This window comes from Rhinopithecus bieti, unplaced genomic scaffold (assembly GCF_001698545.2).
Source record: "Rhinopithecus bieti isolate Rb0 unplaced genomic scaffold, ASM169854v2 scaffold_51734, whole genome shotgun sequence".
NCBI classification, from domain to species: domain Eukaryota; kingdom Metazoa; phylum Chordata; class Mammalia; order Primates; family Cercopithecidae; genus Rhinopithecus; species Rhinopithecus bieti.
The window spans coordinates 556,345-568,859 of record NW_016820683.1 but is presented as its reverse complement, the minus strand read 5'-3'; the positions used below and the strand labels follow the sequence as shown (position 1 = coordinate 568,859).

At 54.6% G+C, this 12,515-nt stretch overlaps 1 protein-coding gene across 1 annotated transcript in view; it reads right to left on the bottom strand.

The window, feature by feature from the left end:
* The window catches only part of CACNA1I (calcium voltage-gated channel subunit alpha1 I), a 138,617-nt gene that overhangs the window by 96,528 nt on the left and 29,574 nt on the right, over positions 1–12,515 (bottom strand). The window contains exon 3 of the mRNA XM_017859840.1: positions 34–145. Coding sequence (XP_017715329.1) covers positions 34–145 — 112 coding nt within the window. The remainder of the gene's footprint in view (positions 1–33; positions 146–12,515) is intronic.

Here is a 12,515-nt window from a genome sequence, read left to right as displayed (position 1 = left end):
GGGGTGGGCGGTGGGGCAGGGCAGCCGGCTCACCTGCAGGATCTTGCAGCGGTCAGACAGGCAGTCCATGTCGTCGCACGGCTGGTACATGCCAAGTGTCACGCAGTTCAGCAGGATCACCAGCATGCTGACACATTCAAACCACGTGCACACCAAGTCAAGGACAAAGCAGTAGGTGGGACCGTGCCCGTGGGGGCTGGGGTACACCCTAGAGTGTAATACCCTCAACCCACCACACACACAGGTATACACCCCATTCCTCGTTCTTCTCCCTCTGGGTGCCATCCCTGAAACAGCTCAAAGCCCGTGGTGCCAGTCTGCCCCCATCACAACAGACATGGCCATATGCACCAAACCCACCAGGCCCCCAGTTGCAGGACCCCGCTCCTTGCCCAGCCTGAGAGCTCCCCTCAGGCCCAGAGAAGGGAGAGGTTCCCGGAAGCCTGGCTGTCAGGGAACTCTGGGCTATCCCAGCCTCTCCATTCCAACCACCACCCTCTGACTGTCACTGCCTCCCTTCTCTGACCACCTTTCCCTCCCATGACCCATGTTCCCTCCTTCTCCACCAATGCCTGGGTCTGGAGCCAGCAGAAGGCCCTCCAGGGGGGCTGAGATTGGCTGGATGGCCCCATCCTTCCCTCCTTGCCCACTGCTACGGTTAGGGCTCAGGTAGGGTTCATCACCTAACTCCAAAACACCCGCACCAAGCCCAGCCCTGGCCTGCACCACATAGGGTGGGGCTGGGCCCCCTCAGGCCTGGTCAGGCAGAAAGACTCCTGCCACGGAAGGGATCCAGAGCCGGCCGTGAACCTGGCCTTGGGCAGGGCCTCTAGGCACAGCTTGCAGCTGGGGTGAGTGGGCTCCCCTCCCGCACCTGGCCAGGCTGCTCTCCTCACCACTGCTGAGAGCCCCTCCATGAATGCCGTCCTCCCTCCCTCCCAGGCCAACTCCTACCCATCCTTAGAACACAACCTGCAGTGTCCAGCCCCGCCACTCTCAATCCTCCCAGTCACAGGACCAGGAAGGTCAGGCCCCAAGGAACTCAGGGCTGTGTCGCTCCCAGCCCCCACCTGTCACACCAATGAGAAATCCGAAGCCTGCTCAGATCTCCTGAACTGGGATCTCCAGTTGACTGAGTCCCGGGGCCTCAGAAAATATGTGCCTACTTGAAAAGAGGCAACCCAGGATGAAATAGACTTGAGCTGCACACAGTGTGAATAACTGAGGTTAGACACCCAGGTGAACTTCCAGACCATGCAGCCTGACTGACCTTACAGGCAATGACTGGAATCAGGAGTAGGTTCTCCTTCTCTAAGAGGAGAGATGCTGATAGAACTCACCACACCCCACCTATGCAGCCCCCTCTCCTCCCCCAGAAATGGAGTGTCAGGAAACAGGGGCTGTCATGCAGTAAAAGCAGCAAACAAGACAACGAAGCCAGGAGACCTGCATTTGAACTCCAGTGCCAGCACTGACTGGCTCTGCGGTCTTCAGCAAGCCCCTCCCTGTCTCTGAACCTGGAAGTCCTCCACCAGATGACCAGAAGCCTCCCCATCAGCCCCCTGGGTCTGCCCTGTCCCCTCCAAACCACCCTCCCTGCAGCAGCAGTGGGCAGTTAAAAACATCAGCGAGACCACCTCCCTCCCCAGCGCAAAACCCTGCCCTGGTTCCCGGCCTCTCTCAGCACAAACTTTGAAGCCGTTGCTTGGCTGCAGGGCCCCACCCTGACACCCCATTTCCCTCCGCCCTGCCCTGGTTCACTCTGCTCTGACCTCACTGGCTCCTGCTGCTCCTCAAACACACAATGAGTGACATCAGGACACTCCGCCTCAGGGCCTTTGCATATGCTGTTCCCACTTCAAGGGCTGAGCTTCTTTTTTTTTTTTTTTTTTTTTTTTTTTTTTTTTTTTTTTTTTTTGAGACGGAGTGTGGCTCTGTCGCCCAGGCTGGAGTGCGGTGGCTGGATCTCAGCTCACTGCAAGCTCCGCCTCCCAGGTTTATGCCATTCTCCTGCCTCTGCCTCCCAAGTAGCTGGGACTACAGGCACCCTCCTCGTCGCCCGGCTAGTTTTTTGTATTCTTTAGTAGAGACGGGGTTTCACCGTATTAGCCAGGATGGTCTCGATCTCCTGACCTTGTGATCCGCCCGTCTCGGCCTCCCAAAGTGCTGGGATTACAGGCTTGAGCCACTGCACCCGGCCAGGGCTGAGCTTCTAGCATCATGGTCACCTCCTCTGAGAAGTCTCCACCCAACCTCATCACCCCAGCAGTCGCACGGCCTCTTCATGCCCTGCCACTGTCTTGCTGACACACTCATTGTCTCTGCCACTGCTCTAATCTGCATTCCAAGGGGGACAGGGACTTTACACTCACGGCCCTAACATCTAGTGGGTGCTCAATGAACATCTGTCAGATGGATAGATAAGGTTGTCCCTCATTATGTGCCGTGTCAGTTACCCATGGTCCGCTGTGGCCCAAAATTAGGTATGAGTGCGGTACAATAAGAGATTTTGAGAGACAGAGAGGGAGACCACATTCACATAACTTTGATTATCACACGTGATTCTAATTGTTCTTTTTTTTTTTTTGAGACAAGAGTTTCACTCTTATTGCCCAGGCTGGAGGGCAATAGCGAGATCCCAGCTCACTGCAACCTCTGCCTCCTGGGTTCAAGTGATTCTCCTGCCTCAGCCTCCCAAGTAGCTGGGATTATAGGCGCCCGCCACCACGCCCAGCTAATCTTTTGTATTTTTAGTAGAGACGGGGTTTCACCATGTTGGCCAGGCTGGTCTTGAACTCCTGACCTCAGGTGATCCACCCGCCTCGGCCTCCCGAACTGCTGGGATTACAGGGGTGAGCCACTGTGCCCGGTCTAATTGACCCCATTTTATTTTATTTTATTTTATTTTTATTTTTATTTTTTATTTATTTTGAGACGGAGTCTTGCTCTGTCGCCAGGCTGGAGTGCAGCAGCGTGATCTCAGCTCACTGCAACTTCCACCTCCCAGGTTCAAGCGATTCCCCTGCCTCAGCCTCCCAAGCAGCTGGGACTATGGGCACGTGCCACCACGCCCAGCTAATTTTTTTGTATTTTAGTAGAGACAGGGTTTCACCATGTTGGCCAGGATGGTCTCCATCTCCTGACTTTGTGATCCGCCCGCCTCAGCCTCCCAAAGTGCTGGGATTACAGGCTTGAGCCACCACACCCGGCCTGATTGTTCTATTTTATTATTGGTTGCTGCTCATCTCTTACAATGCCTGATTTATAAATTAAACTTTATCCAGGTATGCAGGTATAGGAAAAAAACATAGTAAATATAGGGTTCAGTGCTATTTGTGACTTTGGGCATCCACTGGGGGTCTTGGAATGTGTCCCCTGTGGGTAAGGGGGGTGCTGCTGTAAATCTCTATGGGCCCTGCCCACTCCAACATCCAGGGACTCGGGAGTGTCTCCAAGCGAACCCCTCACCCCTCCATTTCAAAGCCCTTGCCCTTAACTGGGATGTAGCCACACCAGCAGCCAAACCCTCAGTGGGACCCCACCCAGAGAGGAGTGGGAGAGGTGACCTGGTTTCCATGGCAACAGCCTCCCTCCCATCCCCAGCCCTGCCCACTTTGGGATGCTGCCTTCTCGTGGCCTCTCCTCAGCTCCTCCCGGCCCCAGCCCTGCTCCTTCCTGTCCCCTCACCCCACTGCCACTCTCCCACCATAGCCTGTAATTAATTTCAGTCGCTGCCAGGGCCCCTTCGAGCCTGAGCCTGGCTCCAGCAGCAGCTTCATCATTAATTAACTTTTTTTGAAGTTCAAACATTCTAATTACCAGAGAACATCCCCCATCCCCCGTCGCTTTTCCCCTTTTCCTGTCGTGCACTCTCTCCTTCAAGCCCCATCCTCTGCTCCCTCTGCCCTTCCTGCCAGTTTCAGGCTCAAAGTGCACTTAACGGTGTCTCTCAGGAGCCTGGTGCCCCTGCTACCTCCTCAACAAGGCCTTGAGCAGTGGAGGTCAGCAGACCCATTTTACAGATAAGGAAGGCTGAGACACGGGGAAACCAGGGGCCTCTCCCAGGCTGCGCAGCTAGGAGGTACTGGCACAGAGACTCACACCAGGCCTGCCGGACTCCAAGGCCAGTGCTCTCCTCTGTGAAGTACGGCCTGTCTCTGCCCATGGCTCTCCTCCCTCCCCTGAGGCCTCTCAGCCCATCTTCAGTGTCTCTCCCCAGGACCCTGACCCAGCACCCTTTGTATCCCCCAGCTCTGGCCTCTGCCCCTCCAATCAGCCCCACACGATAACCAGGCATTTGCTGTGTGCCCAACACAATTTGAACATTTTCCAAGTGTTATCTCATTTAATCCTCACGGCTCTATTATAAGCCCGATTTACAAATAAGGAAACCAAGACACAAAAGGGAAACAGATTGGCCCAAGGTCACCAGCTGGAAAAGAGCAGAGCTGAGACACAAAACCTCAGGCTGGAGGCTTTTCCTGCCTCCAAGCTGTTTTGCCACTGCCAGGCTAATCTGCCTGAAACACGCTCTCCTGACGCCTCTCCCCTGCTCAAGAACCTCCCATGGCTCCCCCTCACCCTCCCGAGCCTGATACACAAGGCCTCCTAGACTCTCGCCTCAGTGAATCCTTGCAGTCTTACCACTCACTGGCCTTAGCACTCAATGAACTCCTCGCTTTCTCCAAACACATGCTCTGCCTGCGCTTTCTCTTTCCTCCACCTCTCCAGCAGACAGACTCTTTCAGAGCCCAGTTCACAGGTCACCTCTTCTTGAAGCTTCCCCGGATGTGCCTCTCACCCCTCACAAGGTGGTGGCTCAGCCTCCTCTCCAGAAGCGCTCCCACCTGCCTTGGCTAGCACGTACCACGGTAATGAATTTGGCAGTAACTCTGACGACTGTGTGCCCGGCACCCTAGGGACATGACCTCAGCTCTCACAATCCCCTGGGGACGGATGAGGAACAAGCCTGGAGAGCTGCCACCACTCACACAAGGTCACCCAGTCCCCGAGCAGCCCAGCTTGACTCGCGGCAGTGCCGGTGGCCACTGCACAGCGCTGCCTCTGTGGTTCATCTAACTCATCCACTGCACTGGGTCCCCCCAGGACGCAAATGGAGTGGCTTTCATCCCTGGGCTGCTCAGCTTCAGAAATTCAGCGATGGTCGGTCTCAGCCCTTGCCCAGAGGTGCCCGGGGAAATCCCAGATGGCACAGCTTGGGCCCCTTCCAAGAGCCCAGGAGGCTTAGAAGTCAGGCCAGAACTGGTATCGCTGCCCGCGGTTCCTGACACACTCCCCACTGGCTCAGGGATCAAAAGCACCAGCCCTCCTTGAAGTGAAACCAGACAGTGCAGCGTGGGGTATGAGGGTGGCGGGGGGAGTCAAGGTGTCCAGCTTGAGCCACTCTGCAGCCTGGCCCAACGCCTCATGCTTCCACCATGAGTCACAGTGTTGAGGAACTGTCTGAGAGCACAGGCAAGCAAAGCCGTGAGGTTTGGAGACAACCTGAGGGAAGCTGGAGCCCCAGGGGCAGCACAGGATTTCCAGGTGACAGAGCGGGCAGGGCTGGAGTGCTGGTGCCACGAGGGCAGGGAGTCTTCAATGACCCCCAACCGCCTCTCACAGCGAGGCTTGAAGCCCTGCGATGGGCATCTGAGACCCAGCCGCCTCGCCTACTTCACCCCTCAGGCCCTCACTGCAGTAGGGGTGAACTTTGCCACAGAGCAGCCCTGCCCACGTCGTTAGAGAACAACGGCTCCAATCCCTCATTGCACTGATGGAAAACGGGCAGAAACCTGTCCCAGCTCCACAGCAAGCCCAGAGCAGAAATGACACTCAGACAACAGACTCCCCACCCACGGGGGTCCCCAAGCCACAGTCGATTTTTCAAATTCACACAGAAACCCTCCGCATTTCCCCACACACTCGGCACAGCCACAGCGCCGTCACTTTAAGCTGATTAGATCCCTGATGGGCAGCCCTGAGCGCCTTTGAGGAACACAGATGGAGAAACAGATCAATGGTGATGCAATCAATCGAGTTTCCTTGGCAGGCAAAGCCATCCCAAGCACACAGGCCTAGGGGAGAAAAACACTCAGGGTCCTCGGGCGCTGCCGCAGAGCTCCCCAGTGACTCAGCACAGCCTGGGCCCTCAGCCCCACTTCCTACCCATGTCCCCCCACCACACCTCTCAAAGTCTTCAGAACTGGGGTCTCAGAGCTGAGCAGGGGGAATGAATGCGCTTATATTGGGTGCCTGCTGTGTGCCAGGCACCAGCCTACCGATGGTAATAATGGTGACAATCGCAAACTCTTCTTCAGTGACCCTGAGTGTCTGTTTGCCAAGGAGCCTCCAAATCAAACAGCATGCATGGCCAAGTGCAGCGGCTCACGCCTGTGATCCCAGCACTTTGGGGGGCCAGGGCGGGTGGATCACCTGAGGTCAGGAGTTCAAGACCAGTCTGGCCAACACGGTGAAACCCTGTCTCTACTGAAAATACAAAAAATTAGCTGGGCGTGGTGGTGGGCGCCTGTAATCCCAGCTACTCAGGAGGCTGAGGCAGAAGAATTGCTTGAACCCGGGAGGCGGAGCTTGCAGTGAGCTGAGATTGCACCGCTGCACTCCAGCCTGGGTGACAGAGCGAAACTCCATCTTAAAAAACAAAAACAAACAGGCATGCATTATCTCATTTAAACCTTGCAGCCAGCACAGAAGGCAAGAGCCCCAGTAGTTGTGGGCTCCTGGGACCAGGGTTTGCCACATGGTGTGCACCAGAGAGCCCCTTTTATTGTCATCCTCTCTTATAACAGGACCAAGGGGTCTCTCATTGTGGGCTTTAAATAAAAAAATAAAAAATAAAAAAAAAAGGAAAAGCCACCTCCCCAGGAGAGGACTAAGAATCTCACACTGGGCCGGGTGCGGTGGCTCAAGCCTGTAATCCCAGCACTTTGGGAGGCCGAGACGGGCGGATCACGAGGTCAGGAGATCGAGACCATCCTGGCTAACACGGTGAAACCCCGTCTCTACTAAAATACAAAAAACTAGCCGGGCGAGGTGGTGGGTGCCTGTAGTCCCAGCTACTCGGGAGGCTGAGGCAGGAGAATGGCGTAAGCCCGGGAGGCGGAGCTTGCAGTGAGCTGAGATCCGGCCACTGCACTCCAGCCTGGGCGACAGAGCAAGACTCTGTCTCAAAAAAAAAGAATCTCACACTGGTATTACCTGCTGGTTACTTCATATTCCCTTAAGTAGAAAATAAGAGATATGACCAGGCATAGTGGCTCACGCCTATAATCCCAGCAATTTGGGAGGCTGAGGCGGGCAGATCACCTAAGGTCAGGAGTTCAAGACCAACCTGGCCAACATGGCAAAACCCCATCTCTACTAACAATGACAATACAAAAGTTAGCTAGGCGTGGTGACACGCACCTGTAATCCCAGCTACTCAGGAGGCTGAGGCAGGAGAATCACTCGAACCGAGGAGATGGAGCTTGCAGTGAGCTGAGATCGTGCTCCTGCACTCCAGCCTGGGCGACAGAGCAAGACTCCATCTCAAAAACAAAAAAAAAAAGAAAAGAAAAGAAGAGATGCTAGCACAGACCCTTTGACTGACGTCTGTCCTGTGGCGTACTGAATCTTCACCCACAGGCTTTTGTAAAGAATCCAGGTCGGGCCGGGCACCATAGCTTACATCTGTAATCCCAGCACTTTGGGAGGCCTGGGCGGGCAGATCATTTGAGGTCAGGAGTTCAAGACCAGCCTAGCCAATATGGTGAAACCCCGTCTCTACTAAAAATACAAAAATTAACTGGATGTGGTGGCGTGCATCTGTAATCCCAGCTATTCAGGAGGCTGAGGCAGGAGGATTGCTTGAACCTGGGAGGTGAGGAGGTTGCAGTGAACTGAGATCGCGCCATTGCACTCCAGCCTGGGCAACGAGAGTGAAACTCCATCTCAGGAAAAAAAAACAAAAAAAAAAATCCAGGCCAGATGCAGTGCCTCACATCTGTAATTCCAGCACTTTGGGAGGCCAAGGCAGGAGGATCACTTGAGCCCAGGAGTTTGAGACCAGCCTGGGCAACATAGTGAGACCTCATATCTGCAAAAAAAAAATTTAATTAGCTGGCTGTAGTGGTGCGTGCCTATAGTCTCAGTTACTTAGAAGGTTGAGATGGGAGGATCACTTGAGCCCAGGAGGTGGAGGTCGCTGTGAGCCAAGATCAAGCCACTTCACTCCAGCCTGAGTGACAGAGCGAGATCCTATCTCAAAATATAAAAATAAAAAAAGAAGCTGTCAACCAATTCAGGCCTAGCAATGAGCAGCGTCACCCTGCAACACCAGCAAATTTCTTCCAAACTGGCTGTTACTAGTGTTATCCCCACTTTACAGGTAAGGAAACTGAGGCCACAGGAGCTGGTTCTGGGGTCACTCAGGTGGTATGTGGCGATCTGCACTGCCTCTCACTGGCTGCCAATCCCACGTTCTTATCCACACATCCTGCCATCACCCGGCTCAGTGTCTGCCATGCAAGGGACACCCAGTTGAGATGGGTTTAATAGAATATTTGCTCTTTCCTCCCCACCCACATTGTCTCCCTGTGAGGTTCCAAGCCAGGCAAAGGGAAGTGGAGTCTGGGTCAGTGGTGAGCCCAGCCGGCAGCCCCTCTGGCTGTGTCCCTGCTGGGGGCCCAGACCTGTGTTGTATCCAGTGGGGTCAGGAAGAGGGATGTTCCAGTCCCTGCTGTGGTTCAGAAGGAAGGATTTACCTGCAGGAAGAAGGGGAGGGGAAGCCAGCAAAGGCATGTTTGCCTCAAGGTCCCCCAGCCGGGAGGAGGCTGAGCCGGATCAAAACCCGGCTAAGTCAGATCATAACCACACCACACCCTAGCCACCAAGGCCTGAGAGGTCAGGATGTGGACTAACGGGACAGGGTCACCAGGGAACCAGGGAAGCCACTATGCTGGGGCTCCCTCTAACCTGCCAGTTCCCAGCTAGAAGAGCAACTGTGTGGAGGGGCAGTGCCCGGCGCCCGGGCAGGCCCTGCAGGGCAGCCTCCTCTCCAGGAGCCGAGCCAGAGGCCTGCACGGTTACCATGGCGACCACCACTCTCCTGCAGGCCCAGGCGACAGTCAGTTTCTGTGATTTGGGGGGCTCTGGGAGGCTGGTGGGGGCGGGAGTGCTGGGTTTGGCAGGGGTGGCCAAGTTTGTTTTTATTTTTGTCAAATCTAAAATCTGATCCATTTCCCAGGGTGCGTTTCAGTTGTCTAAATAAATCAGGTGGAGGAAGGGAGCTGGGGGCTCCATCCTCCTGGATGGGGAGGTGGGGGAGGTAGGGAAGGTGAACCAGCACCTACATGGGGTGTACCTCCCCTGCTGGTCCCCAGTGAACCCAAGTGAGGGGGAGCTCAGGCCTCAGGTCCTCCAGGCCTGAGGTTCCAGATCCCAGTTCTTGGGCCAGCTCCGTGCTCCTCTGAGGCCAGGCCTACAAGCCTCCAAGGACCACCTGCTGTCCACGCAGCCTGCGCCTCAGGGTACTGAGATGAACCAGGCTCAGCTACTTCCCCGAAGGTGCCCATGTGCGTCCCTGTTCCAGGACCACCCCGATGGTGACTGTGTAGCATGTGTTCGAGCAACAGTGGCCACCGTTTTGAACATCAGCTGTTTCAGAGCCTGGAGTTTTAGGAGGACACTCGTTCACACATTCATTCGTTCATGCGTTTATTTATTCAATGAATGAACTTCATCATTCATTGAAAGATCACTGACTGATCTTCACAGACAACGACCACTCTGGAAGGCTGCTCAGCAGCTTCTACTAAAACCAAACACAGGCCCACGCTAGGACCCAGCGGGGCCACTCCTGGGTGCATACCCAGAAGAAATGCTCACATACCCTGCAAAAAGCCATGTTCCAGAACAGGCACATCTGTGTTATCAGTAACAGTCCCAACCTGAGAAAACCCAGGCGTTCACCAACAGAAGAATGGGGTAGGATGGTGGTTTCCAACCAGGGATGATTTTGTCCCCCAGTGGACATTTGGCCGTGTCTGGAGACATTTTTGGTTGTCACATTTGAGGGGATAGGACACTGGCATCTAGTGGGTAGAGACCAGGGATGCAGCTGAACACCCTACAATGAGCAGGACAGCCCTCCAACAAAGAATCATCCAGCTCAGAATGTCACCAGTGCCACATGTGAGAAGCCCACGTGGAGTACCACACAGCCATGAAAAGGACAAGCCACGGAAACACACAAAAGCACGGAGGATCTCTGCTGGGAAACAGAAGCCAGATGCAGCAGAGCAAACAACACACGACTCCAATTACATGAAGTTAAGAGCCTGGAGAAGCCAAACTACAGTGCAGGAGGTCAGAAGAGCAGTAACATTGGGGAGTACCCAAGGGTGAGGGACAGGGAAGCTTCAGGGACCGCAGATGTTCTTCTTGACCTGAGTGGTGGCCCCAGGAGAGGACTTAAATGAAAATGCCTTGAACTGCGCACTGGGATTTGTGAGCTCAACTTGTACATTTAACCTCAATAAAAAGTGGAACAGCTGAGTGTGCTGGCATGCACCTCTGGTCCGTTACTTGGGAGGCTGAGGCAGGAGGATCACTTGAGCCCAGCAGTTCAAGGCTGCAGTGAGCTATGATGGTGCCACTGCACTCCAGCCTGGGTGACAGAGCAAGACTTTGTCTCAAAGAAAAAATGAAGAGCAACTGCTTTAAGGAAAAACAAAAATGCAACTATTAAAAAACCACAATCAGCCAGCACAGTGGCTTACCTGCAAACCCAGCATTTTGGGAGGCTGAGGCGGGCAGATCACATGAGGCCAGGAGTTCAAGATCAGCCTGGCCAACATGGTGAAACCCTGTCTCTACTAAAAATAGAAAAATTAGCCGGGTGTGGTGGCGCATGCCTGTAGTCCCAGCTATTCCAGAAGCTGAGGCAGAACTGCTTGAATGCAGGAGGCGGAGGTTGCGGTGAGCCGAGATCACGCCATTGCACTCCAGCCTGGGCGACAGAGCGAGACTCTGTCTCACAAAATAATAATCATAAATCAAATAAAATAAAATAAACCACAGGCACCTGCTAGGGCACCTGCTATTGCCAAACTCCACAGGAACCTTTACAACAACCTGCAGGGGTGGGCATCATCTCTGTTCCTTAGCCTTGCCCAAGGACACAGTGAGGGACAGAGCCAGGATTTGAACCTCATACCCTCCTGTCTTCTAATGCTCCTTTAAGCCTGTTGTACCTGTGGCTGCAGCTGCCTCGGGAGACAGGCACGGCAGACATTATCACACCCCACTTTATGGCTATGAAAATGAAAGTCCAGAGAGGACGGCACTTGCCCAAGACGACACAGTGGTTGAGCTGTGACAGAAAGCTGCTCCATAAAATGAACAGACCTGCCAGACAGATGGTCCCAGGCCTCCCTCCACTTACATGCCTCCAGCAACAAGGAGCTCCCCACATGACAAATGGCACGATTGGTTCTGCTTATAAACTATGGTATCTCAGTGCATTGACGATCCTTTGCAGGAGGGGACAAGGGAGGGGGCCCCACTTCTTGGAATCCCCACTGTATAAGAACTCATTGGATTTGGCCAAAGTCTCTGATTCCCAAATACCCAGTAAGCTTCAGTACCCAGTGCAGACAGCGGAGTAGGGGAAGCAATGGCAGGAAACAGAGGCTGCCAGCTGGGACGAGAAGCCAGGGTGGAAGGTCCACAGGAAGGATGCTCCAGCCGAAGAGACTTGCCAGACACAGTTGCTTCCGTCAGTGCTGAAGAGAAGGGCCAGGCAGGCCCCTGGGTGCCAGGGTCCCAATGTCTGTGGGCTGATGCAGCCTCAGGAGCCCAACCACACAGAAGGTGTGCGGGCAGGAAGCCTGCCTTGACTCCTGGGCGGGGGCTACAGATGCCTCTTCTGGGACCTCGCTGTGCCTTGGATGCCCCCCTTCCTCCAAGCAGCCACTGAACTGAGAGGGTGAGGGCTCAACCAGTGTGGATTACATTATCCTCCGGCCTCCCTGGGGACCTGTCCTCCACCGCACATCTCCCCTGCCTGCCCCTGAACACACGTACGTGTTCACGTGTGCATCCCCAAGGAGACCTGCCGCCCCTCATGCACCTGCACCCCTCATACACGTGTGCACACAGATGCAGCAGGCATTTGCACTCGCACGTGCCAGCAGCACTGGGCATGGCTGACCCCTCTTCTAGAACAGGGGTTCTTAACCTTTTCTGTGCCACAAGCCCCTTTTCAGAATAAAGGTTTTATTTATTTATTTATTTATTTATTTATTTATTTAAGAGACGGAGTCTAGGCCGGGCGCGGTGGCTCAAGCCTGTAATCCCAGCACTTTGGGAGGCCGAGACGGGCGGATCACGAGGTCAGGAGATGGAGACCATCCTGCCTAACACGGTGAAACCCCGTCTCTACTAAAAAATACAAAAAACTAGCCGGGCGAGGTGGCGGGCGCCTGTAGTCCCAGCTACTCGGGAGGCTGAGGCAG